The following is a 26,976-nucleotide window of genomic DNA, read 5'->3' on the forward strand; positions in this document are numbered from 1 at the left end:
ATAGAAAACCAGGATGTGGTGGGACGGGGGCTCAAAGCAGATTGAGGAAGGACATGAGTAGGGCCTAGAGGGTGTAGGGTGCTTCAGTCTGTGGGAGAGCATTGTGCTTTAGCCCAGGGAGGAGGCGGAGGGGTGGGCAATGCACCGAGGCCCCGACTTTTTCCTGCTGCCCTCAGCACCCTGGGGATACAGGCATCTTGGCATATCTGCCCTTTATTGCTGATAACCAGCATTAACACCCCTGACCCCAATGCTAGCACCACAGGTGGATCCAGGGCAGGAAGAGCAGGAAAGGAAAAATTGCTTAGAGAAAGATTCAACTAGAATCCAGTGAATTGTGCTCAATTCTCTTTTACTTCCTATAACCGAGTACATGGGTCACAGGGTGGAGGGTGCCCCTCAGTGCCCCCAACACACCCCTGCACACAGGATGGTGGTGTCTGCAGCATCACAGGTCATGCAGGGCACGGGGAAGGAGAGGATCACACACACAGAGACACCCGCAGCGGGTACCAGACAGAACACCCCTGAATATACACAGCTGTACACAGGGAACCCCCAGGTCCCCAACCCAACCCTCTCCCCTGTCTTGCCGCCCCCCAGGCAGGAGGAACTATATTGCTTTGAGAGAGCCACCCTGGGGGCTACTCTTCCAGGCACCCTCCCCTCCCACCCAGCCCCATTTTGGCACATCTGCAAGACACACAGCAGCGAGTAGGCACCCTCCCTCCCAGGCTTCTGTGGCTTGGAGTTGAGGAAGGGGGTAGGAGACTTCATCTTCCATCTTTCTCCTAGCCCTTCCCAAATCCCTACCAAGCCCAGTCCAGCCAGAACCCACCCCCACCCCCAAACGCACACATACAAAGCTGAACTGTCCAGGACTACAGGAACAAGGAGATTGTCCAGGATGGGAGTGGAGGCAGGGGGAGAGGAAAGACTGGAAGCAGAGACCCCACCCTGGTGTGGGGATAAGACTGGCACAACAGCTATACTTTAGTGCAATTGGAGAGGGTGCCCACAGTGAGGGATGGAAATGGAAGGGGAAGGCTCTCCCCAACTTCCCTGGAGGCAAAGCCAGGCTCCCCAGGGAAGGGACCAGGCAGGAGTGAGCGCGGGCCAAGAGCAAATCCTCTTATCACCCAACACCCTCTGCCCTCCCGGATGCAGTGACAATGTCCCCCTCACACCTAAGTGGGCAACAGCAGCCTCAGAGTCAGTACCTTCAAGTAATTCATAGAGCAGACCCTCCCCACCCCAGCTTCCTCCCATCTCTGGGATTTGGTCACTTCTATAGGGATTGGGTCAGGAGGGAATCCTAAAGTCAGACCCTTCCTTCTCTACCTCCCTCTTCCCAGACCACTGGGCTTGGTCCTCAAAGATTCCTCACCTCCGCCCTTGCCCAACATGGGTCAAGGCTGCGGAGGACTGGAGCCACCACAATCAGAGGGGGGAAGGGGCTGCTTTGCTCCTTTTCCCTCCTCCTTTCAAGGTAGGTCCAAACTAGGCAGGAATGGGGCCCCACACTGGTTTGCCCCAGGAGGAGGGTTTCTGGGCTAGGGTCCGTAAGGCTATTTTCCTTTGTCGTGGGAAGGGGAGGCAGGGGATGAACACTGGATGTGGGAGAGGGTGAGGAATGGTGGAGTTGGAAGGAAGAAGGGGCCTTCCTGCTGGAGCACAGTCACTGGAGTCATTCAAACAAAAAAACAGTCATGTGCACAAGATCCAGAGTGTGCCTGCTCCCAGCCCCTCCAGCCTGGCCCACCCCACCTCTTAGGGCCCTTTCCAAGACCCCAGAGAAGATTTTGGGGGTACAGCTGTAGAACCGTTCACTCTGGCCCCACACCCCTGTGCCCCCAGCCTCTTCTCCCCTTCTAGGTTCAGGGAGGAAGGTGCTCAGGTGGGCAGACAGTGGTGGAAACAGTATTGAGTTTTCCTTTGGTTACATATTGAAGGCAAAGGTGAGCTGGACTTACAGTCAAAATGGATAGGGATGAGGAAGGAAGAGGGGCCATGGCTGGGGCTGGAGAGGGAGCTAGACCCTCCTCAGCCCCTCCACCCCAAGGAATACATGTCTAAGTGGGGTGGCAGTCCCTCAGTCTCATCTCTCCCACCCCCCACAGCACCAAACAAAAGGAGAGGCCCCCTCCCCCAGGGGCTGCTCCCCACCCCAACCTGGGCTGTACATTCAGTGGTTTCAGCAGTCCTATGGCTCAGGGGGTCAGAGGGTGGGGGAGGTGGCCTGTCAGTCTCAGCTGGACAGTGGCAGTGACCTGGGTCTGTTGGTCCATCCTGGGACCCACAGTTTGTGCCATTTGTTTTTCTGAAGGATAGTACACAACTCTACCAAAGCCACCACCCAGTCAGAAACATATCCCCCGAATATCAGAAACTAAAAACTGGCTCTTTTCATCTCGCCCTCTGATTTACACATCTGTTTCCCTGTCTTCTACGTAGCCCTCGCTCTGTCTCCTTTGCTGGGACCTGGGGCTGCTCCCAGGGTCCTCAATTAAAATAGGCCTTTTCTCAAAAGTGCTTATTACTTGAAGCAAGTGCTTTAGAGCTGTGGTGGGGAGACGGGGCGGGGAAGAGGATGGGTGAAGGGAAGGAGAGGTTTCCTCCCCACCCTACGCCCTGAAGACTGGGGGGCATTCTGCCTGTTTTACTTCTCCACACCCGTTTAAGTCAAAGAGGTTTAAAAATAATCTTTACATTAAAATAAATATGCAGTGGCCATGAGAATGGTCAAAATGCTTCAAAAACAAAACCCCAAAAAAACAAAACAAAAAAAACACTTGGGGCTGGAGAACCAGGGTGCGGTGTGGGATTTCCTTTGGCATTAGGAGAAGAGGCTGCTTGTCCTCTAGGCCTCCTCATAGCCTCATGAGGAGGGACAGAGAATGCCCACACAGGCCCCAGCACTGCTGACAGTGTGCTGATGGGGCCTCAGGGAGCGGGCAGGCAGCCACCAGAAGTTTCATCTAGCAAAACGATGGGGCTCCTGACAAATACTCCGATTATCCTTGTCATCGCTGAACGTTGATAAAGGAGAACACGACTGATATCCCGAGAGTCTTCTTCTCTTGGAGGACCCATCTCCCTTCTCCCCTACCCCCCACCACCTAATTCCCAGCACCAAAATGAAAGGGGGGGTGGAATGGGAAGATTTCAGGAGAATTAGAAAGTTAGGGGGCAAGCTCTACAGAACCAGCAGGGTGAGGGGGGCTGCAGCCCTTAAGAGAGGTCACATTGATTGTCATATAAGGGAGGACAGGGGGTGGAGGGAAGTGGGCAAGAGGGGCATTGCAAGGCCCTTTGGCTTTGAAAACAAAAATAAAAACTAAAAGCTGCACAATCCTTCTCACCAATAATGGTCATTTGGAAGTTTGAAATGGTTTAGGAACTGAGGGGTAAGGGAAGCGAGACAGAGAGAGGGAAGGTAAAAAGGGACCATGACAAAGAGTAAGGACTTTGACAAACACCCCAGGCATCAGGGAATCAGCATGAGGTATGGTTAAGGGTATCTTTTGGGGAGAGAGGGGTCCTGGGATGCCCCTTTCCCCTCAGCCCACCCTTGGCAAGGGTGGCAAGACTTGCAGGGGCCACAACTAAAAATTGGGTAAGATTGTGAATAAAGTAAGCATGAGTAGGGGCAGGAGACTGAGGGACCCGCTGACAGGAGACTCTCTACTCTACTGTGTAAACGAAGCCTATCCAGTTCTCAAGGGACAATATTGATGGCAGCCAAACTGGGCAAGGACACACTATGAGGGCGAGGGGCATGACCTCTTTTCAAGTTCTGTGTCTTGGCCCCTGGCTGAGGTATTGAGTGTGAGGAAGGGAACACAGGGCTGTGGGAACGGGTCCAACGGTCCAGGAGGCTTAGCTAGGAGATGGATGGACAGGGCGTTAGAAGGGACCAGGGCCAAATTCAATGCTACATTTAGAGAAAAAACTGCCCCCTCCTCACTCCGGCCCAGTTTGGCTTTTTGGGGTGCAACTTTGAGGAATCGTCTCAGTGCAGCCCCTAGCTCAGGGGTCGGGAACCTTTTTGGCTGAGAGAGCCATGAACGCCACCTAGTTTAAAATGTGATTCCGTGAGAGCCATACAACGACCCATGTACGTTAAGCATTATCCAATAAAAATTTGGTGTTGTCCTGGAGGACAGCTGTGATTGGCTCCAGCCACCCGCAACCATGAACATGAGTGGTAGGAAATGAATGGATTGTAATACATGAGAATGTTTTATATTTTTAACGTTATTATTTTTATTAAAGATTTGTCTGTGAGCCAGATGCAGCCATCAAAAGAGCCACATCTAGCTCGCAAGCCATAGGTTCCCGACCCCTGCCCTAGCTCAAACCCGTCTCTCCCTGCTGCTGGGAAGGCAAGGAACCTAGCCTCAGTATCTGTTGGTTGCTCCTTAGATCACAGCTTCATCCTCACACCTGAGGGGAAGCCTGGGTCCCAAGTACCATGGTTCCTAATCTGTCCTGCCCTCCCACCATCTTTGGCTTCAGATCAGGAGTAACAGGGGTGGTGGGTACTCTTGGACGTAACATAAGGTGGTGGCAGACAGGGAGTAGAGGAACTATAGGATTAGGGAGCACAGGAGGAAGAAAACAGTCCCTCCCTTCATACACATGCAAACACATGCCTGAAACAAATAGGACATACTAGGGCTGTGGTTTTGAAATGGGCAGGAAATTAATTTGTTTTTTTTCCTAAAGGATAAAATGCTTACTTAAAAATTCATGACAAGCCTCAAAGTTAAGAGAGGAGAGCCATGGAGGGATGGCCAGAGGCTCTGCCCTCCCAAAAGAAGTTAAAAGAAAGAAGCAAGGTTAAAGTGCATGGTTAGGGGCCAGGCCAGGAGGAAAAGAAAGCAGGGAGGGGTAGGCTGTGGGGGCAGAACCAGCCCTTGATTTGCATATGAGGAGCCAGAGGAGTGCAGGACTAGGGCCAGGTACAGTAGTTGCTGCTTCAAGTGTGTTGCATTTGAACTTTAGGGATGATGGGGTACAAAAGTGGGGGAAAAGCTCCAGGCCCCAGTGCTAAATACTCTCCCCTCAGCCACTAGCTGCCCCTGAAGGGGGAGGGCGATGCCCCCAGAGTGCTCACACAGTACCAGAAATTAAGGCTTCTCACTGCTGCGGGGATGGAGGAGCCGGCCGAGCAGGGAGGCAGTGATGGGAATGGAGGAAGAGGAGGGGATGTGCCTGGCAGTAGGGCAGGAGGACACAGAGAGGAGAGTCAGAGGGGAGAGTTGGGGGAGCTGGCAGCAGAAAGGGGGAACTGAGAGATGGGGTAAAAGAGAGGGGAAGCCAGGCATTCAGCAATCATTTTGGGACACTTGGCAAAAGGGGCAGCCCTGGGGTTACCAAGGGCCTAGGGTGCTCCCTGTCAGTCCCAGACCCCTGCCAGGCCAGGATGGTGTGGCAAAGGGGTGAGCAGCTGCTCCCCAGTGCTTTTTCCCCCTCCGCCCCCCAACCCAGTCGTGTTCTCCTTTAAAGTGCCCTAAATGTATAGACTTTTTCTAAATAAATAGAATAAGATATCAAGCCACCGGCAAGGGGAGGGAAACTGGAAGAGGGCTACTCAGAGTAGCAGCCATCTAACCCAATGGCGCTGTGCCGCTCCTGGCTGTAGGGGCAGGAGGCCCCGTGGGGCAGGGCCCCGCAGCCACCCACCGTCTTGGCGGCTGCAATGCCACAGTTCTTGAGCAGGCTGAAGCTGAAAGGACTGATGGCGTCCTTGGGTGGGAAAGGCTTCATGGTGGAAAGGATCAAGGCCAGGCAGTCTGCCACATCTTTGTTGGGGGCACAGGCCAGTGCTGGGGTGTGACCTGCAGGCAAGGGTGAGAACTAAGGCACAGGGTCCTGTATCCCTGGGTCCCCACAAACCCCCTTTGGGGTCCTGAGCTTTCTTATCTGTGGAGGGAGCCAAGGCAGGCAAGCACCCAGTATGGACAAAAGTCAAGGGCCACGAGCCCCAGGAGGCTGCCTGTAGGCAGTGTGTGTAAGTGTAGAGCTAAAGGCAGAGCATGGGGACAGGGTGCTGGGGTGGGGGGGCTCCTCTTCCTGAGGACCCTGCTGGCTCCACCTAGTTCCGACAGACTTCCCTCAGAGACTCTAGCAGATTGGTGTTGGGTCCCTGCTCTGAAGCGTTCCCTTGAGAAGAAAATCTAGTTTATAGCAAATTTTAAAAGTCACCTCCTGAAGAATGTCCCTGAACCCACACCCAGGAGAGGCGGGGGGCTCCAGACCCCACCCACCTTCTTCATCCACAGCTAGCACTGTGGCCCCACGACTCAGCAGGGCCTGCACCACAGAAGCTAGACCATTCCGGGCAGCAATGTGGAGTGGCCTAGGAAGAAAGGAGAGAAGGAGCAGGAAGTCAGTGGGATGCCACTGCCCTCCCACTGCCAGCCACAGTGGCAGGGCTCTGAACAAATACTGGGAGCTCCAGAGAGCCCCTAGAATGCAGACGACTCTCTTCACCCACCTGCCTCCCCCAGCCAGGAGCCCCCTTCCCTGGGCACTCACATCTGCAGCGCACTGTTGGTAGCATTGATAAGGCCAAGGTCTTGGGTTTCTGCCAGGATCATGAGGGCACATTTCTCATGGCCCTGTGGGAGAGGGACAGAGTGGAGACTTGTGAAGTGGAAGCATGACAGGCCACAGAAGAGGAGTTGCGGAGGGCAGCAGAGGGACAAAGAGCTACCCTATCCTACTCATCCTCTATCCTATCAAGCCAGCCCAGCCCCCTTCATCAAGCCCTGACCTATGCAGCCTCGCCACCGCACTCCAGGCAGTACCTTGCTACAAGCCAAGTGGAGGGCAGTGTTCTTGTTCTCATCCAGCACAGTGAGGTCTGCCTTCCCTCGATAGAGCAGAAATTCTACAAAAGAAAGGTGACAAAGAAGGACTGACACCTCCCAGCCAGAGCAGCAGCCATCCTGGTTCTCAACCCTTCTGTCTGTGTACACTTTGCCTCCCATCTCCAGAGGGTGAAGCACCCAAAGACATGCCTCCTGCTTCCTGAACCCCAAGAGCAGGGCTGAATCATCTTGCAAAAACCCAAGAGGAGCTCCTCCCTTCCACACATGACCCCTACACACCCACAGCAGCGGTCTGCCCATTCTCAGCTGCCGTCATGAGTGCAGTGCGGCCAGTATGGTCAGTGGCGTTCACCTCAGCCTGATGCTGCAGCAACAACCGGAGGCCAGAAACATTGTCCGCAAAGGCAGCGGCATGAAGAGGGGTCCTGAGGAGTAGGGGTCAGGGCATAGTGAGATAGGGAAGACTCTTGGCTCTTCTGCCTGAGTAGAAGGAGGAGGCCAGAGGCAATTCAGGTTAGCCACTCACTCACCGTCCTTTGGCATCTCGGCTGTTCACAATCTTGGCACCCAGAGCTCCCAGCAGCATCTCTGTGGTGCTGTCCTGGTTATTAATTCTGGGGGAAGAAAGGAAGGCTCAGCAGGAGGGACAAGGGCAGTGGACTCCTGTGCTAAGCCCACATCACAGACCCTTGAGAAGGGCTGAGGCAAAGGAAGGGACTTACACTGCACAGTGCAAAGGAGTGAAGGGGTTTCCTTCCAGGTATGAAAATGGGCTGTGTTCAAGTAACAACTCCAGACAGTCTTCATGTCCTGGGTATGAGGAAGAGTGGTAATGGGCAGAAGTGACAAGGTTCCCTATGTCTGTCCTAGCCCACCTTCTGACACTCCATTCTACTACCAGAACCAGTTCAATCCAGGTCCCTCCCCAAACCCACTTGTTCTTGGTCTCATTACACATTCCTGTGCCTACAAAGACCTTACCAGTGTAGGAGGCCCAGTGCATGGGCGAGTATCCGCTATAATCCACACCAGCATCCAGGGGGTCTGTGGAAAGGGCGGCCTGAAGCAGGGTCCGCAGGACTGCAGTGTGGCCACAGGCCGAGGCCAGGTGAATGGGTGTGCGGCCCTTGAAGTCTCGGCATAGCACAAACGCGTCGTGGTCCAGCAGGGCAGCCAGGCAGTCCTCACAGCCGGTCACTGCCTGTGGGGGACATGGAGGTGGGAAGTGGAGGTGAGGAGCCACTCCCTACCCAATGACCAGTCACTGGGGCTGGCCAGCAGTAAGAAGCACATCCAGGACCCTGGCCAGTTAGCTCAGCTGGTTAAAAGCGTCATCCTGAAACAACAAGGTTGTGGGTTCAATCCCCCCTCAGGGCACACACAGGAAGCAACCAATGAATGCAAGACTGAGTGGAACAACAATGCTTCCATTCCTCCTCCCCTTTCTCTTCCTTCCTCTCTCTGTCTCTAAATTAAAAATATAAAGCCCTGGCTGGATAGCTTGGTTGGTTGAAGCATTGTCCTGGAGCATGGAGGTTGCAGGTTCAGTTCCTCAGTCAGCAGCTCGATGTCCCTGTCTCTCTCCCCGCCTCTCTCTCAAAAAAAGAACCATGTCCAGGGCTCTAATCCTAGTCTTTATAATAATGAGCTCAAGTGTAAGTGATAGCATTTCCTTCGTCCACTCTTTGTGCCAACAGACAATCAGGATAACAAGAGTGAATTTTGGCACTCCGGAATGGGAGACAGAATGCAGAGCAAGGAGGCTAAGGGATCAAAGAATTCTGCTCCCTGGCCGGTTGGCCCAGTGGTAGAGCGTCAGCCTGGCGTGCAGAAGTCCCGGGTTCGATTCCCGGCCAGGGCACACAGGAGAAGCGCCCATCTGCTTCTCCACACCCCCTCTTCCTCTCTGTCTCTCTCTTCCCCTCCCGCAGCCGAGGCTCCATTGGAGCAAAAAGATGGCCCGGGCGCTGGGGATGGCTCCTTGGCCTCTGCCCCAGGCGCTAGAGTGGCTCTGGTCGCAACAGAGCGACGCCCCGGAGGGGCAGAGCGTCGCCCCCTGGTGGGAGTGCCGGGTGGATCCCGGTCGGGCGCATGCGGGAGTCTGTCTGACTGTCTCTCCCCGTTTCCAGCTTCAGAAAAATACAAAAAAAAAAAAAAAAGAATTCTGCGGGGCCCTGGCCAGTTGGCTCAGTGGTAGTGTCTGCCAGTGTGTGGATGTCCTGGGTTCGAATCCTGGTCAGGGCACACAGAAGCGCCCATCTGCTTCTCCACCCTTGTCCCTCTCCTTTCTATCTCTCTCTTCCCCTCTGGCAGCCAAGGCTCCATTGGAGCAAAGTTGGCCTGGGTGCTGAGGATGGCTCCATGACCTCTGCCTCAGGCGCTAGAATGGCTCTGGTCGCATCAGAGCAACAGCCCAGATGGGCAGAGCATCACCCCCAGTGGACATGCTGGGTGGATCCCGGTTGGGCGCACGCGGGAGTCTGTCTCTCTGCCTCCCTGCTTCTCACTTCAGAAAAAAAAAAAAAGTTCTGCGGTATGAGGAGGCAGCTTTAGGACAGGTGATGGTGGTGAAAGAACAGGTAGTAGCATCATTATGTGATGAGACAGGGCCAGCAGGGCATCCTGGGGCAGAGTCTGGGTGGTAAACAGGTGGCTGTATGTGATTACAAAGGTCATCAGGGAGCCTGGCCTGTGGTGGCACAGTGGATAAAGCCTCAATCTGGAACACTAAGGTCACCAGTTCAAATCCCTGGGCTTACCTGATCAAGGCACATACAACAAGCAATCACTAAACAACTAAAGTGAAGCAGCTATGAGTTGATATTTCTTGCTACCTGGCCCCTTCTCTCTCCTCATTCTGTAAAATCAATAAATAAAATCTTTTAAGCCCTGGCCGGTTGGCTCAGTGGTAGAGCATCAGCCTAGCGTGCAGGAGTCGCAGGTTCGATTCCCGGCCAGGGCACACAGGAGAAGCGCCCATCTGCTTTTCCACCCCTCCCCCTCTCCTTCCTCTCTGTCTCTCTCTTCCCCTCCTGCAGCCAAGGCTCCATTGGAGCAAAGTTGGCCCGGGCGCTGAGGATAGCTTCATGGCCTCCGCCTTAGGCGCTAGAATGGCTCTGGTCACAACAGAAAGATGCCCCCTGGTGGGCATGCCGGGTGGACCCGGTCGGGCGCATGCGGGAGTCTGTCTCTCTGCCTCCCTGCTTCTCACTTCAGAAAAATACCAAAAAAAAAAAAAAAAAAATTTTAAACCTTCTCCCCCCCAAAAACAAAAACACAAGGTAATCAGGGAGATCAGCTGTAGATATCAAGTACTCATCCTGGAGCAAACACAGTGAAACCCAATAAGACCCTGGGCACAAAATCCTGGCCCACCTGCTAGACAACCTGATGTCCTACTGCTGGTGGGTCCTGTGCTCCCATGTCTAGGCCCATCTATGAGCAACCCCACCCAGAAGCTCACTCACTCCACGATGGAGGGCGGTGCGGCCACGGAGGTCAGCAGCATCAGCTGTTGATCCTTTCTCTAGCAGCAGATGTACACAGTCCACGTGGCCATTCATGATGGCCAGCATCAGTGGGGTTCTACAGAGGGGACAGGAGAAAGGATGAAGGCCTGTCAAAGATAGAAATACCTACACACCACACCTGGTCCACACTCACTGTCCATAGGCATCCATAACATCTGTGATGTCAGCTCGTTCTCCACTGTCGATCAGCAAGTGCAGGGAATCAGTGTGGCCAGAGGCAGCTAGGAGGAAAAGGGGCCTGTCAGGGCATGGTCAGGGGAAGGAGGCCAGGTCAAGGCTAAATGGGCAGGTGATAGGAAGCTACAAATCAGTATAGGAAGTTTCCATCCTCGTCACCCCACTCCATTCCCAACCCTAATCCCATTCAGGAGGGATGGGGGAACCAGTCTCCAAGGCCTGGTGTGCCAATAGGAGGGTGCAACATAAACAGCATACGAACCAGCAGCGTGCAAGGGTGTCCACTTGCGCTTGCGCTCCTTGATGAGTGCAGAGGCCCCGTGGGCCGTAAGCACCTCCACACACTCAGTGGAGCCTCGCTCAGTGGCCAGGAAGAGCGCAGTCCGGCCCTTGTGGTCCCTTACATCCAGATTCACCAGCGTCTCAGCCAGTGTCTTCAGAGCTTCACAGTGACCATTGTAGGCCTGGAGAGGTGCAGGCAACCAACAATATAGTTCAGGACACTGCCTCATTCTGCTCTCGGTGTCCATGGGGAGACTCTAAGAGGTCCTCCCCACAAACTCCTCAGACCCCTCAGGCTCTTAACCTGTACTATGCCTATCCCAACTCCAGACCACTGCCTGCTGCCACATGCCACAAGAAAGTGGAAGCAAGGACAGATTCACAGGGTGTGCACCTGTGTGAGGGGCAGGTAAGAACAAGGAAGGCTAGAAGGAAAGGCTGGGACTTACAGCTAAGTGCAAAGGGCTGACTGGAATGGTGCTCTCCACATCCTCCAGGCAGTTAAAGGACATTTCTAAGAGCTGCAATGAAGGTTCAACAGCAGGTGCTAAGGTTCTGTTCTCCCACCAACAGTAACCCCCTGAGCCCCTGAAGCTAGAGACCACACTGGATTCAGTCAGCCCTTCATTTCAGAACCCACAAACACAAAGGTGCTCTGCCCCTACCTCTCCTACCCAGGGCCAGATCCCACACGTACCAGTTCGAGGTTCTGTCTGTTGCCGTAGGCGGCTGCATAGTGCACAGCTGTGTAGCCCTGCCTGTCCCGCAGGGACGGGTCTGCACCGTTATCCAGTAAGAACTCCAGACAGCTGGGGGCAGGGGTAGACAGTGGGGTGGAGACAGGCCCAGTCCAGGAGGGCAGAGTTCTGGGAGAGGCAGAAGAGGGGGCAAGGGAGCCCCTCCAGGCCTAGCTGGCAAACACCCAGGTAGGCTAACTCCCGCCCATTCGACCCCAGCTCCAGACCCAGCCCTCCTCCAGGTCTGCCTTGAACCACACAGGCTTTACCACCCTCCTTCATCCTTTGAACGCTCTCCTAGAGAACCTACAGCACAAGTACCAGTTATCAATATCCTGCTGATTGATACTTCCCCCTCACTTCCGGGCATGCTAACCCCCTCCCTTGAATGCCTTCTACTCCTAGCCCATCTGAAGAAGTCTACTCATGTCAACATGGTCCCAGTGTCCTCTCCTCTGTGAGGCACTGCCCAGCCTTCCCAGGCCGGTGCCTCCTCCTCCGTACTCCCTTGGCACCCTTCTCAATGCTTACAGTAGTTGTACTAGTAGTGAATTCATTCAATGGTGAGCGCTTACTACATAATGAGCACTGTTTTAAGCATTTCCTGTACATTAAATAGTTTAATCCTCATAATGATCCTATGAGGTTGATACCAGTCTTATCCTTACTATGGTTGAAGAAATTGAGGCAGAGAGAGGTTAAGTTACTTGCCAAAGGTCACAAAGTTGAGCCTCTTGTATTTAAGTATCCTTTTTTTTTTAAATAAACCTTTTATTTTATTTTATTTTTTTTTAAAGATAAGCATTGACCTTTTTTTTTTTATTTAATTTTATTTTTTTTATTCATTTTAGAAAGGAGAGAGAGAGAAGAGAGAGAGAAAGGGGAAGGAGCAGGAAGCATCAACTCCCATATGTGCCTTGACCAGGCAAGCGCAGGGTTTTGAACCGGCAACCTCAGCATTTCCAGGTTGACGCTTTATCCACTGCGCTACCACAGGTCAGGCCAAACCTTTTATTTTAGAACAGTCTTAGATTTACAGAAAAACTGAAGATAATAGAGTTCTCATATACTCCATACCTAGTTTTCCTTATAATTAACATCTTATATTAGAATGCTAAGTGCACTGGTCAGGTACTCAGCTGGTCAGAGCATAGTTCCAGTGCACCAAGGTTGCGGGTTCCATCCCAGGTCAGGACACATACAACAATCAACCAATAAATGCATAAACAAGTTAAACAACAAATCAATGTTCCTCTCGCTCTAAAATCATTGGAAAAAGAAAAAAGAATGTATCAGTGACCTTTAACTTATCTTTCTCAACAGATTATCAGCTTTCAGAAAGCAGAAACCTCGGGTAATTTATCCCTTATCCTTAGTACTAGCATAGAGCTTGGTAGCTAATAAGTAATTACTCAATTAATGCTTGTGGGATAAGCCTGACCAGGCGGTGGCGCAGTGGATGGAGCGTCAGACTGGGATGCAGAGGACCCGGGTTCAAGACCCCAAGGTCGCCAGCTTGAGTGCGGGTTCATCTGGTTTGAGGAAAAGCCCACCAGCTTGAACCCAAGGTTGCTGGCTCCAGTAAGGGGTTACTCGGTCTGCTGAAGGCCCACGGTCAAGGCACATATGAGAGGGCAATCAATGAACAACTAAGGTGGTGCAACGCACAATGAAAAACTAATGATTCTCATCTCTCTCTGTCCCTGTCTATCCCTCTCTCTGACTCAATCTCTGTCTCTGTAAAATATAAATAAATAAATAAAAATTAAATAATGCTTGTGGGATAAACAAATAATTTTGTGTGTTTGGTGTTTCTGATCCTCTCAAGAAGACCATCTGTTCCTTGAGGAAAGAAACTATGTCTCATACTTTTGTCTTTAGCCACAATGCTTAGTCCAAGACTGAACTCTGAGTGCTCCAAACACACTGCTGGCTGGCCAGCGGCACAGTGGCAGGAGTACAATGGTGGGATTCACAGTGGGTGGGAGAAGAGGAGGACAGAGTTGGAAAGCACAGCCTAGCAATCTTCTCATCTACTCACAAGAAGGCCTCCTTCCTGCGGGACTCCTTCAGTGGCTCGTCCTCTTCAGCATCATGGCTGGAAGACGAGTAGGGTTCTGCTCTGTGGGAGGGAGAGTAAAGGATTCAGGGGAAGGTTCAGGGAGGTGAGTGGGGTTGAAAGGGCCAAAGTGGGAGTCTCACCTCCTGTAGGTGTCAGAGGCAGCAGCATAGTGGAGGGGGGAGCAGCCTTTACAGTCGGCTTCGTTGACACCTGCCCCGGCGGTGACCAGTGTGACAGCACATTGGTAGCTGCCGTTGGCAGCTGCGTAGTGCAGTGGGGTCCTGGGAAGAAGTGGAGGTAGGTGTGTAGAAGAATCAGCGACAGATCCAAATGCACCCAGATGTGCAGCTAAAACCTGCTTTTTCATATTCTCATTTAGTCTCCAACTCCCCACCCCTCGCTCTATCACAGGGGTCCCCAAACTACGGCCCCACGGGCCGCATGCAGCCCCCTGAGGCCATTTATCCAGCCCCCGCCGCACTTCCAGAAGGGGCACCTCTTTCATTGGTGGTCAATGAGAGGAGCATAGTTCCCATTGAAATACTGGTCAGTTTGTTGATATGTTCTTTATTTTAAATATTGTATTTGTTCCCGTTTTGTTTTTTTACTTTAAAATAAGATATGTGCAGTGTGCATAGGGATTTGTTCATAGTTTTTTTTTATAGTCCGGCCCTCCAACGGTCTGAGGGACAGTTAAATGGCCCCCTGTGTAAAAAGTTTGGGGACCCCTGCTCTATCATTTGTTTCTCTAATCAGATAATCCCTATTTATATACCCATGTACATTAACACACCTTCCAAATTTGTCTCTTCTCCTCAAGTCAGCTCCACTGCTCAACAGCAAATTGAGACATTCAACATTCCTAAAATGAAAGATGAGGGTTAAGAGAGTGAGAGCCTCAGGAGAAGCCACAGGCATAGGGAGGGGCTAAGGAAGGATGGAAGTAGACAGCCCTTTCTGCTGTGACTGCTCTCACTGTGAGAGGGGGAGAGACCTGGGCAGGAAAGGAGGAGCTGACCCTTGCCCCATTCTCTTCTCAAGGCCTAGGAGAGAGGGAAAAGAACTCACCCTCCAGAAGCAGCAGCATGAAGACAGGTGCGGCCAAGGTTGTCAGGCGTATTGATGTCAAACCCAGCTGAAAGCACGTGCTCATTGCTGAGTGAAGATACAATGCTGTACAGCTGACCTGCAGAGCCAGAACAGCCACAGATCCCATCTGAGGGCACTGAGCAAAGGGGACAGACCTCTGCTCTCCTACTCACCTGCCCAACCCCCAACTGGTCAGCACATACCTGAGGAAAGAAGCTTACGACAACAGTCAGAGAATCCAAAAAGAACAGCTAAGTGCAGGGGGAACATGTCGTGGATTCCACGCCTGGGGAGAAATTGGGACTCAGTCCTTGGGTCAAGGAGGGTCCCATTATAGATCTCTTTTCTGTGACCCACCACAAGCCTAGGAGATTGAGAGCTTCCCTTCGGCAAGCTTCTTTGTGCCACCATGTTTGATGTGAGCTGTCTGTACAGATCTGAGGGTGCCCTAGAAGTGGGTCCAGGGTCCTGACTCACCGGGCAGTATCCGCGCCATTGGTCATAAGGGTGCTGATGAGCAGCTCGTGTCCATAGCGAGCAGCAACATGCAGTGGTGTGTTCCCAAATTTGTCAGCACAATCAATCTCGCTGCCTGAGAGGGGGATGCATACACATAAACTCAGGCAGACCTTAGGCTTCAGGCTACTTACACTAACTTGAGTATTTATTCTGTGCCAAGTACCAGGCACCAGGCTAAGCATTCTACAAGTGTTACCATGTTTGTAAGCCTTAGGGGAGAGGGCAGGCAGAGCAGGGCCATTTCCATTGGTACCTAGCTCAGAGCTCCAGATGCCAGTCCTGACTGGACAAAAGGGTAGGAGGTAGAATAAGAAATGAAAGGGGTTTCTAGAAATGAGTTTTCAGCCTGACCTGTGGAATGCCGAGGTCGCCGGTTTGAAACCCATGGCTTGCCCAGTCAAGGCACATAGGAGAAGCAACAACAAGTTGCTTCCTGCTCTTCCCCCCACCCCTCCCTCTAAAATCAATAAATAAAATCTTTTAAAAAAAATAAATAGAAATGAGTTCTCTGGGGGAGGAGGAATATGGAGCACAGAGTCTCTGGAATCCATACCATTCTGGATGAGGATCTGGGAACGGGTAAAACGGCCATGGATGGCAGCCATGTGCAGAGGACTTTTCCCTTCTTTGCTCTGTGGAAACATGGTGTGGTTTTGGTTGTTGGTGGTGGTGGAGGTGGTGGTGTGTGTGTGTGTGCATGCGTCCTTGACCCAAGGACTGATCAACCCAAGAAGCAAGTGGACAATTCCCCAGAGTTATCCAGAAGGAAGATATGGTAGGACCCCCAAAGCCAGGCTCCTCTCCCCACTGGTCTTAGCCTCATCCCTTCAGGTACCTGGTAGTTGACATCAGCCCCATTATTAACCAGCAGCTCTAAGCAGAGAGCGCCATTGGTGGAGACTGCAGCCACATGTAGTGGTGTGAAGCCCTTGTCATTCGGCTGGTTGACATTGGCTCCTGCATTCACCAGCTCAATAGCCACAGCATCCTGGCCCAGGTAGCAGGCAATGTGCAAAGCTGTGTTTCCAAAAGCGTTGGGCTCATCAATCTAGATTTCCAGGGGTGGGGGTTAGGGGGTAACGGAAGGATTAGTTTAAACAAAGTGGAAGCTGGCACAGATAGCCTAGAGAATCCCAGAAATCCAATGAATGCCTCAGCCTCTTTAGGATACTGACCCAAAAGACTTAGGACCACTATTTCTTAAGGTAAGCATTATTCAGGCCTTCTCACCACATCCTCCATGCCTCCCCAAACCACACCTTCATGTCTCCACAACAGACTCTGACCTCCAGCGTCCTGCCCTTAGTCCCCAGCCCCCATGCTCAGTACCCTGACCTCAGCACCCATCCGGAGCAGGTACTTCACCACTTCAATCTGGCCACTGGCAGCAGCTGTATGAAGCAGCCCGTAGCCCTTGCGGTCCTTGCAGCCAAGATCTGCTCCCCGTGCCACCAGCAGTTTCAGGACCTCCAAATGCCCTGGGAAGAGAGAGGATGCTCTCAAGGAGGGTCTGTATGTGCCTCTCTCTCAAGGTTACAACCCTCTCACCCTGCCCTAGGAATCTTAAATGTCAAATTCTGCTCCTCCCATGGTGAATCCTTTCTCACCTAGAAAAGCTGCCCAGTGCAGAGGCTGCCGCTCCTTTTTGTCACAGACATTCAGGCTGGCTCCCTTATTGAGGAGCAGGTTCACCGTCTGTATCGGAATATGGAACACCTGTTCAGTGCCAGGTTCATGCCCTCAACCTACCTAAGAGCAGAGGCCTCAGTTCCTTAAAAGGCTGAGGCATCCTAATGTCCTTGATCTTGAGCAAAACAATCTGGAGAACTAGAGGGAACAGAAAGCAGGCACTACAAAGGAGACCCCATACAGATCTGGCAGTTTGAGGGAGTCTCTTCAGGCAATGTGGTGTTTGTTTGTTTGTTTATTTTTAAATTACAGTTGACATCCAATATTATTTTGTATTAGTAGCAGGCATACAGCATAGTGGTTAGACAATCATATATTTTACAAAGTGTTCTCCCAATATTTCCAGTACCCACCTTGTTCCATACATAGTTATTACAGTATTATTGTAATTCCCTATGCTATACTTAACATCCCCATGATCTGGTGGTTCTTAAAAGCTTTTGAGAAGTCTTTGAAAATGTGCTGTGCTCTGGCCAGATAGCTAAGTTGGTTGGAGCATCATACTAATGCACAGAGGTTGCCGATTTGATCCCTAGTCAGGGCACACATGGAAACAAGACTGAAGTTTCTGTCTGTTTGTCTCTTTCCGTTCCTCTTTCTCTAAAGTCAATAAAAAATAAAATAAAAAAATAAGAAAGACAGCTTGACTGGGCGGTGGCACAGTGGATAGAGTGTCGAACTGGGATGCGGAGTACCCAGGTTCAAGACCCCGAGGTCACCAGCTTGAGCGCAGGCTCATCTGGTTTGAGCAAAGCTCACCAGCTTGGACCCAAGGTTGCTGGCTCGAGCAAGGGGTTACTCAGTCTGCTGCAACCCCACGGTCAAAGCACATATGAGAAAGCAATCAATGAACAATTAAGGTGTCGCAACGAAAAACTGATGATTGATGCTTCTCATCTCTCTCCGTTCCTGTCTGTCTGTCCCTATCTATTCTTCTCTCTGTCACTGTAAAAAAAAAAAAGATAGACTCTCACTTCAGAAAAAGTATGTATACAAACATTTTCCATGCAACTCTAGAGAGATTATCACTTTTTTGAAGTTCAAGTCAAGAATTTCAATCTAATATACCATTCATTCAGTGCTCAAGCCCAACTGATCACATAACCATCAGGGTTTCTCCTCTGCAGGCCTGTTGGCCCAGAAGCCAGGGAATATGAGTAGAAAGAAAGAGAAGGCACAGGTTAGGCATAGACTGGAAGTGGTCCTCACCTCTAAATGCCCACTGTGCACTGCATGGTGCAGGGCACTACGCCCGCTCCTGTCAGCCACGTTGAGGCTGCTCAACAGGGGTGCCAGAGCCTCAGCACACTTGGTGGCCCGGTTGGCGGCAGCCACATGCAATGGTGTCTGCCACAGTTTGTCCCGGGCATTCACATCTGCTGAATGTGCCAGCAGCAGCCCCAGCACCTTCTGTTCAGGGGGAGGGTATAAGAGAGGTGACAGAGGGAAATCAGGAGGTAAAACAATAGGAAATAGAGGAAAGAATAGGTCAGCATGGCAGACGTTGCCCCATTCCCCCTACCCCCTGACCTCCCTGCAGAGGCCAGTATATCTAGCTTCTCAATACCTACTTCCCATCATCCAGATCTTCTTAGAGCTTAGAATCTTCCCTACCCTGCTAAGGAAAATATGAATCCCTTCCTCTTCCTTAAGCCAACAGTATCATTCTATAACCCAGACTCTGAAAATCATCAACCACACATACAGCCACTACCACACATGCAGAGGATCCCAATCCCCCACTACTTCCAGGAAAGATACACATTTCTGCAACATTAATGCCCCAAATACCCTCTTTCAGCCCTTCCATTACCTAGGTAAACAAACAAATACTAGTTCCTCTTCAAAACCCAGGTTAAAATGGCCCTCCTCATCACCATCCAGCACATTCCCACTGGCCTCAGTCCCACCCCTTCCCTAATGGCTGGAGCCAGGGAAGTGACTCGAACCAAGAGGGACAAGGACATCTCCTTTTCAGACTCTTCAGGGTTGATGGACCCAACTGATGAGGCACATTTGACCCCTGTGCTGTCAACTTCCAATTGCTTAAGGAGCAGAGATACAATGGATCACTACCTCTGTCCCTACATCACAAGAAAAAAAATCTCAGTGCCCAGAGGGGTATCAGACTCCAAGGTGGCCCCCCAGGGAGGAATGAGTCACTCAGGCCTGGCAGCAGGGCCCCCTGCAGCCTGCCAGCCTAGCGTTAAGCTCTCCCCTTACATCACATCAGCTGGCAACACTCAGCCCCCCATTACCAGCCAGTTCTAGGGGTGGGAGGGAGGAGCAAAGGTCTGGTATCTCCCCATCCTGAGGTAGACCAACTTGTAGGGCAGAAGATTGAGGCTCTCCAACCCTTATCCTTCACCTTTAACCAATTCCTCTCCTTTGGCAAGGTGGAAGAAAGTGGGAGGGCTGTACCTCATTTCGGGAGGCAGCAGCACGATGAAGAGGGGTCAGCCACAGTGTGTCCTTAGCGTTGACATTAGCACCTGTGGGGATATAATATTCTCTTTTGAGAGGAGGTGGAGAAGAGGTAGGAAAGGAAGCCAGATTCAGGCCACGGAATTCTGGACGGAGCTGTGGCTTCCCTTGGACCAACCGAACGAGAGCAATCCTTGGATAGGAAAACAGAGGCTCCTCCCCTCAGCTCCCTCCCCAGGTGCCACACCTTCCAGCTCCCCACTTTCACCTGACATCAGTAGCAACTGAAGGATGGGGACATCGCCTACATAGGCAGCAGCATGCAGCGGGGTTCGCCTCTCTTGGTCCTGGGAAGACAGAAAAGAGTAGCCGCTGCAGGGGTGAACTATGGAGGACCCCAGCCCAGGTCTTAGAGCCCCAGGCCTTTCCCCACAACCTCTTCCCATAGGTTCTGCAGACTCTTAAATCCCAATCGCGGGTCAAAGCAAGCACCTAGGGAGGATGGGGTCGGGGGTCAGGGCCGAGGGGCCCATAAAGCCGCCTCCTCTTTCCAAGAGGGGTGGAGGCACTGCAGACACTGACGCTTCAGAAGCGAACACCGTTCCTGGACAGCCTCAGTCGCTCGTCTGTGCTCCGAGCCTGACCTCTCTCCATCCCCAAAGATAGGGCAGGCGCCCACCCCAGGGTGGAAAGAGCTGCGGCCTCATCAGAACCGAGACAGCACGGAGCCGCCCCGATGGTGGGGAGGAGTCCAGGATATCAGGGCCCAGATTCCAGGCTCGCCATCCTCCCCGATCTCAACTCACCAGCACATTGATATTCTCCTTCTGCGAGAGGAGGGTACGCACTTCCTCCACATCTCGGCTAAAGATGGCCTGGACCAGGGGCGGCTGCAGGGAGAACCGGCGTTCAGGGAGCGGGCCGGAGCGGAACCGGGGCTGGGGTGGCGGGGGTACTCCAGGTTCGAGGGGGGCTCGCTGAAGGGGCTCCACTCTGGAGTCTTGGCTGCAAGGTACTCTCGCGGCGTCTCCGCCGGTCGCCAGGCCCCCAAGGACACCGGCTCGGTGGAGGGGAGAGCGGCGTGGGGCGGGGAGGGAGCCGCTGGAGCTCCGGGCTAGGGCCCAGCCTAGGCCGCGCATGCATCCCCGGGCTCGCGTGGAGGCGGCGCCGGGCCCTGGAGGGAGGAAGCGGGAAAAGGCAGAAGGGCTGACCTGGTCCGTGATGCTGAGGATCCCCATGGCCCGGCCCGGGCTCCGTCCGCATCGAGCTCCCGGCGGCGGCGGCGGAGGCTCCACCGGGGACACGGGCGGCCCAGGCGGCGGCTGCGGCGGCGGTTGCGGGTAGAGCGCGGCCCCGCCTACCGGGGGGAGGCGGCGAGCGGGAGTCGCAGCGCCCCCTGGCGGCCGACCTGGGCCAGGCCGCAGGACGCTGGCCGCGCTGTCTCCGGCCGCGGCGCGCGGGCAGCCCGGTGTTCCCCACCTCGCGTGTCGGTTCCCAGGCCGGCCGCACTGTGCTCTCCGCTTCAGTCTGGCAGCCCCAGGTCGCCCCCGCAAGACTCCAGCGGCCGCTGGGCCTGTGGCCCTACGGTGTCTGCCAACCTAAGGACCCAGCCCATAATGCCTCAGTGCCTCCTCGGGAGCTAACTCCTCCCGTTAGCGATTACAGGCACCCCCAAATCACCCCCAGATTGGAGAAGCAGGACCGTGGAGATCTGGGGATTATATATGGCAATAGCTTCAGAGGGAGGGAAGGCGCGTAAGTCCACCAGCGGTGACATGAGTTGAGTAGAAAGAAAAGAGCAAAAGTGCTCAAATTTCAGAGAGAAATCCCAAGGACTCTTCCGGCTGCAGAAAACCCTCTAAAAGAGGCTGGTCAGGACAGCTGACAGCCGACGGCCTCCAAGGCCAACAGAAGGGGCACTTTCTGATTTCTTAATTACTACACTGCCAGGTCAAGGATGGCGGCTACACTTTAAAAGATTCAACAGTTTCTACCCAGAAAAGGGTGGGGGTGCTTCCCTCCTCCTTTGGAGAGGCCAGAGAGCAGCCAATCAGGGAAGATCTGGATGCAGGGCAACCCAGCCCAGAAAGAGAAAAAGAGGGAAGAAAAGTGGATATTGAAAAATGGGTACGTGACTCAGGGTCCTGTTCAGAGCTCAGCAACTCAATAAGCATGTTCTAAGAAGGGAACACACTTAGGAAGAATGGTAGAACTGGCCCCCTGTCAAGGCATAGATATAGCAGCCCTCTCTTGCTCTCCAACAATATATAACCCACTTCATTGATCTCATTTTTTTTTTAATTTTTTTTAAATATTTTTTTATTTTATTTATTCATTTTTAGAGAGGAGAGAGAGACAGAGAGGAGAGAGAGACAGAGAGAGAGAAGGGGGGAGGAGCTGGAAGCATCAACTCCCATATGTGCCTTGACCAGGCAAGCCCAGGGTTTCGAACCGGCGACCTCAGCATTTCCAGGTCGACGCTTTATCCACTGCGCCACCACAGGTCAGGCGATCTCATTTTTTTTTTTTAAGATTTTATTTATTTTAGAGAGAGGCGAGAGAGAGAGAAAGGAGTGGGGGGAGCAGGAAGCATCATCTCACAGTAGTTGCTTCTTGTATGTGCCTTGACACTGCAAGCCTGGGGTTTCAAACGGGAGACCTCATTGCTCCTGGTTGATGCTTTATCCCACTGTGCCTTCACAGGTCAGGCTGATTTCATTAAAAAAAAATTTATTGATTGATTTTAGTAAGAGAGAGAGAGAGAAACATCAACCTATCACTCTACTTATTTATGTATCCATTGGTTGATTCTTATTTGTGCCCTGACCAGGATCAAACCTATAACGTTAGCCTGACCAGGCGGTGGCTAATGAGAAATAAAAGGGAAATACACCTATCAGTTTGTTGTTCCACTTATTGATGCATCCATTGGTTGATTCTTGTATGTGCCCATACTGAAAAATTTATCCCCTGGTTGAGTATAGTATCTCAGTTAGTTAGAGTGTTGTTCCCATATGCAAAGGTTGGGAATTCAGTCCCAGGCACAAGAAAAAAAAAAATCTCAGTTGTTCATTAATTGCTTTCTCATATGTGCCTTGATGAGGGTGGGGAGGTGAGGGGGTAAGGGGGAGAGGCTCCAGCTGAGCCAGTGACCCCTTGCTCCAGCCAGTGACCTTGCGGTCATACCTATGATCCTAGGCTCAAGCTGGCAACCTGCCCGGTGCTCAAGGTGATGAGCCCATGCTTAAGCCAGTGACCTTGGGGTTTCTAACCTGAGTCCTCAGCATCCCAGGTCAATGCTCTATCCACTGTGCCACTGCCTGGTCAGATAACTGTTTCCCTTTTGTTAAATCTCCTTAATGCTTACTTAGTTTACCCTGTAGCGGTCACATTTAAATCACACACTTTGTCCTGGCCAGATAGCTGGGTTGGTTAGAGATCATCCTCATACACAAGGGTTGTGGGTTTGATTTCCAGTCAGGGCAAATACAGAAACAGGTCAATGTTTCTATTTCTTTCTCTCTTTCTAAAATCAATAAGTAAATTTAAAAAATAAATTGCATGCCTTTATTGTTCATTTTACCTTCCATCTTTGACATACAAAGTTCCCAACAGTTCAGAATGAATTTTAAATCCTTGTTAGCTAGTCTTTCAACACAGGACTTCAAATTGTTTGTTTGTTTGTTTTTCTATGAAAAAAAGGATTTTGAATTTTCTGAAGGTGACAATAGATATTAAATTATTCTTTATAGCTCCAGCAGAGCAGCGCATGGGAACAGGTACTTAATATTTAATGATGATGATGATGATGAAGATGAGGTAAAGTAGACACTGAAGGTAGCTGGAGATGAGTTGAATATGGGACATGCTGACTTGGCTGTTAGGGATGATGGACCTTCCAGGAAGAGCTAAGTTAGGATATGGCCCAGAGGATAGGGAGGAGGGGACTATGTGGCCTCTATTGCCTGAAATAGCTCTTGGTAACCTGAGGAATTGAGAGTCAAGAGTTGAACTGGAGTCACGTGCCTGGTTTTGGCTCAGGAGTCGAGGTGAACAAGGGGGGTCACCAGCCAGGTTCTTCAGGCAGCTGGAAGGAGGAGGAAGGGCTAGAAGAATTACTTTTAATATTATTCAGAGTACTGAAAGAGGATTTTCTAGTTGGGAAAAAGGGGATATGATAACACAAATATTTCCAGGGCTCAAGGAGATGCATAGAGCAGAAGCTAAACATAATGGCAAACCCTCTTATGTGGAACGTCCTACTGGATTCAACTACTGAATTCATATTTGCATAAATCTATGTAGATACCTGTCTGTCTTTAAGTTTGTTTTCATTCTTCTAACAAATGTTGATTGAAAACTCAACATTGGGTACAGCACTTTATTAACTAGTTTGCAGCTAGAAGCTTTGAAATTATGGTGTCTATTTCTGTGGAATTTATAACTTAGAAGAGCATACATATACACATGAAACAACTAGAGAATATAAGAGACATGCTATTTTATTTATTTTAAAGATTTTATTTATTGATTTTTAGAGAGAGGAGAGAAAGGGGAGAGGAATGGGAACCATCAATTTGTAGTTGCTTCTTGTATGTGCCTTGACTGGGCAAGCCCAAGGTTTCAAACTGGTGACCTCAGCACTTCAGGTCAATGCTTTATCCACTGTGCCACCACAGATCAGGCTATTTATTTTTTGAGAAAGGGAGAGAGGGAGAGAGAGAGAAACATCAATTTGTTCCACTTATTTATGTATTCACTGGTTGATTCTTGTATGTGCCCTGATCAGGGATCTAATCCACAACCTTGGCATATCAGGATGATGCTCTAACCAACTGAGCTACATGGCCAACGCTGGATATGTGCTACTTTACACGACATGGATGTTGATATGGGTTCAGTCAAGAGGGTCTTCCTGGAGAAGGTGTAATATTGAGTCAGTATCTGAAGGACATTATCAATGTAGAATGATAGGGAAATGGAAGGAATTTGGTTGAATAGGGAATGAACTAGGAGAAGTTTAAAAGGAAGTAATTAGCTCATCTAATTATTGTAGTAGGGTACAACAAGCAAATTTGTTCGGCAGGCCTATTGTACTCTGGGGATTCTGTAGTATCAATAGTTAACTCGGTTAAGGCAGAATGTTAATCAGGTCACAGTTCATGTATCCCAGTTATTTTCTTTTTTTAGTTTCTGTCTTTTTTTCTGGCCAGATCCTTCCTCCTCACTCAAAGGTGTTGTCTCACATGTGTAAGCCCTTAGTGGGACTAGACAAGAGAGTAGAATTGGAAAGAGTTCATCTGTCCCTCAAAGTCACATGCCCATTGACAGTAGCTCCAGACTATCATCTTTGAACAGAAAGGAGATATTGTATCCTGATGGTTGGGGTAGGGGTGCTGAAGGAAAAAGAAAAATGTTAGGGAAGAAAAAGAAATAAGCTCATTCCCCAGCTTGGGGCTTTATATATAAATATAAAATAAGAATTTAAATACCTTCCTTATAAAATGTTAACTGTTGGCCCTGGCTGGTTGGCTCAGTGGTAGAGCGTCGGCCTGGCGTGCGGGAGTCCTGGGTTCGATTCCCGGCGAGGGCACACAGGAGAATCGCCCATCTGCTTCTCCACCCCTCCCCCTCTCCTTCCTTTCTGTCTCTCTCTTCCCCTCCCGCAGCCAAGGCTCCATTGGAGCAAAGTTTGCCTGGGCGCTGAGGATGGCTCTGTGGTCTCTGCCTCAGGCACTAGAATGGCTCTGGTTGCAGCAGAGCGACACCTCAGATGGGCAGAGCATCGCCCCCTGGTGGCCATGCCGGGTGGATCCCGGTCGGGTGCATGCGGGAGTCTGTCTGACTGCCACCCCGTTTCCAACTTCAGAAAAATACAAAAATAAATAAATAAATTAAATAAAATGTTAACTGTAAGCCAGAGTTCAAGGGAGGACTCCTGCTCCTTGAAATCCAGATAAAATGGGCTCAAATTTTATGTATTTATTTTTATTTTTTAAAAGATTTTAGGCTCTGGCCTGAGCAGACAGTAGAGCAGTGGATAGAGCATTTGACTGGGACACAGAGGACCCAGGTTTGAAACCCCAAGGTTGCCGGCTTGAGCGCGGGCTCACCAGCTTGAGGGTGGGGTTGCTGGCTTGAGCATGGGATCATAGATATGACCCCATGGTCACTGACTTGAGCAAGGGGTCACTTGCTCTGCTGTAGCCCCCTGGGTCAAGGCACATATGAGAAAGCAATCCATGAACAACTAAGGTGCCACAACTATGAGTTGATGCTTCTCCTCTCTCTCCCTCCCTGTCTGTCCCTATCTGTCCCTCTCTCTCTATCTCTCTCTCTGTTTGTGTCTCAAAACAACAAAAAAAGATTTTAGGCCTTGGCCAGTTGGCTCAGTGGTAGAGCATTGGCATGTGGATGTCCTGGGTTCGATCCCTAGTCAGGGCACACAGGAGAAGTGACCATCTGCTTCTCTACCCCTCCTCCTTCTCTCTCTCTCTTCCCCCTCCCACAGCTATGGCTTGATTGGTTCCAGCGAGTTGGCCTGGGGCACTGAGGATGGCTCTGTGGCCTCTGCCTCAGATGCTAAAAAAATGGTTCTGTTGCTGAGCAATGGAGCAACGACCCAGATGGGCAGAGCATTGCTCCCTAGTGGGCTTGCCAGGTGGATCCTGGTCGGGGCACATGGGGGAGTCTGTCTCTCTGCCTCCCCTCCTCTTACTTAAAAAAAAAAAAAAGATTTTCTTTATTGATTTTAGAGAGAGGAGAGAGTGTGACCTGTGGTGGTGCAGTGGATAAAGCGTGGACCTGGAATGCTGAGGTCAACAGTTTGAAACCCTGGGCTTGACTAGTCAAGACACATACAGGAAGCAACTATATGAGTTAATACTTCCTGCTTCTCCCTCTCTCTCTAAAAATCAAATAAATACTTAAAAGAGAGAGAGAAAGAGATAAGGGGGGTGGGAGCAGGAAGCATCAACTTGTAATTGCTTCTGGTATGTGCCTTGTGCCTTAACCAGGCAAGTCTGGACTTTCAAACTGGTGACCTCAGCATACCAGGCCGACACTTTATACACTGCACCAGATCAGGCTTCTTTTTTATATTCTTTTATTTTTTTTTTTAAGATTTTATTTATTGGTTTTACAGAGAGAAGGGTGGGAGCAAGAAGTGTTAACTCATAATTACTTCACTTTTAGTTGTTGATTGATTGGTTGTCTTATGTGCATTGACCAGCAAGCCCAGGGTTTCGAACCTGGGACCTCAGAATTCCAGGTCAATACTTTTCCACTGTGCCACCACAGGCCAGGCTCAAATTTTAAATCAATCCATATCCAGTGGGAAGCTGAAAATAAATGCTAATCTCAAGGAGGGAGGAGAAGTTGGATTTATATTTGTTTCCAGGCCTCTGTTTCTGAGCAAGATGTCTCTTCCAGACCAATTAGACCTAAAAGGCAACACAGTCTTTATTTATTTATTTATTTATTTATTTATTATTATTATTTTTTTTTTGTATTTTTCTGAAGCTGGAAACGGGGAGAGACAGTCAGACAGACTCCCGCATGTGCCTGACCGGGATCCACCCGGCACGCCCACCAGGTGGCATGCTCTGCCCACCAGGGGGTGATGCTCT

At 51.0% G+C, this 26,976-nt stretch overlaps 1 protein-coding gene across 2 annotated transcripts; it reads right to left on the minus strand.

Moving 5' to 3' along the window:
* Positions 1-108: 108 nt before the first annotated feature.
* ANKRD52 (ankyrin repeat domain 52) lies at positions 109-20,692 on the minus strand. 2 transcript variants are annotated; one of them, XM_066369758.1, is made up of 28 exons: positions 20,560-20,692; positions 20,155-20,238; positions 19,617-19,695; positions 19,346-19,416; positions 18,134-18,334; positions 16,843-16,930; positions 16,571-16,713; positions 16,071-16,283; positions 15,789-15,867; positions 15,194-15,308; positions 14,920-15,002; positions 14,696-14,813; positions 14,421-14,489; positions 13,768-13,908; positions 13,607-13,687; positions 11,526-11,637; positions 11,278-11,349; positions 10,809-11,010; positions 10,503-10,590; positions 10,307-10,424; positions 7,821-8,040; positions 7,562-7,649; positions 7,370-7,453; positions 7,119-7,264; positions 6,816-6,898; positions 6,544-6,626; positions 6,273-6,364; positions 109-5,843 (listed from the first exon to the last, which is right to left on the minus strand). In XM_066369758.1, the coding sequence occupies exons 1-28, from the start codon at positions 20,584-20,586 to the stop codon at positions 5,593-5,595; spliced, it is 3,231 nt and encodes a 1,076-aa protein (XP_066225855.1). In that variant the 5' UTR covers positions 20,587-20,692; the 3' UTR covers positions 109-5,592. The 2 variants fall into 2 exon arrangements, with proteins under 2 accessions (XP_066225855.1, XP_066225854.1); XM_066369757.1 differs by having other exon boundaries at positions 11,526-11,694.
* Between the last annotated feature and the right edge of the window lie 6,284 nt (positions 20,693-26,976).

This window comes from Saccopteryx leptura, chromosome 2 (assembly GCF_036850995.1).
Source record: "Saccopteryx leptura isolate mSacLep1 chromosome 2, mSacLep1_pri_phased_curated, whole genome shotgun sequence".
NCBI classification, from domain to species: domain Eukaryota; kingdom Metazoa; phylum Chordata; class Mammalia; order Chiroptera; family Emballonuridae; genus Saccopteryx; species Saccopteryx leptura.

Coding starts and splice junctions, on each gene's coding strand:
- ANKRD52 (XM_066369757.1), bottom strand. CDS start 20,586: ATGGGGATCCTCAGCATCACGGACCAG. Junction 10,591..10,808: donor GACACCCTTGCACGCTGCTG/GTTCGTATGCTG, acceptor TTTTCCTCCTAG/CTGCCTCTGGCCACACTGAT. Junction 6,627..6,815: donor TCCACTTGGCTTGTAGCAAG/GTACTGCCTGGA, acceptor CCTCTCCCACAG/GGCCATGAGAAATGTGCCCT.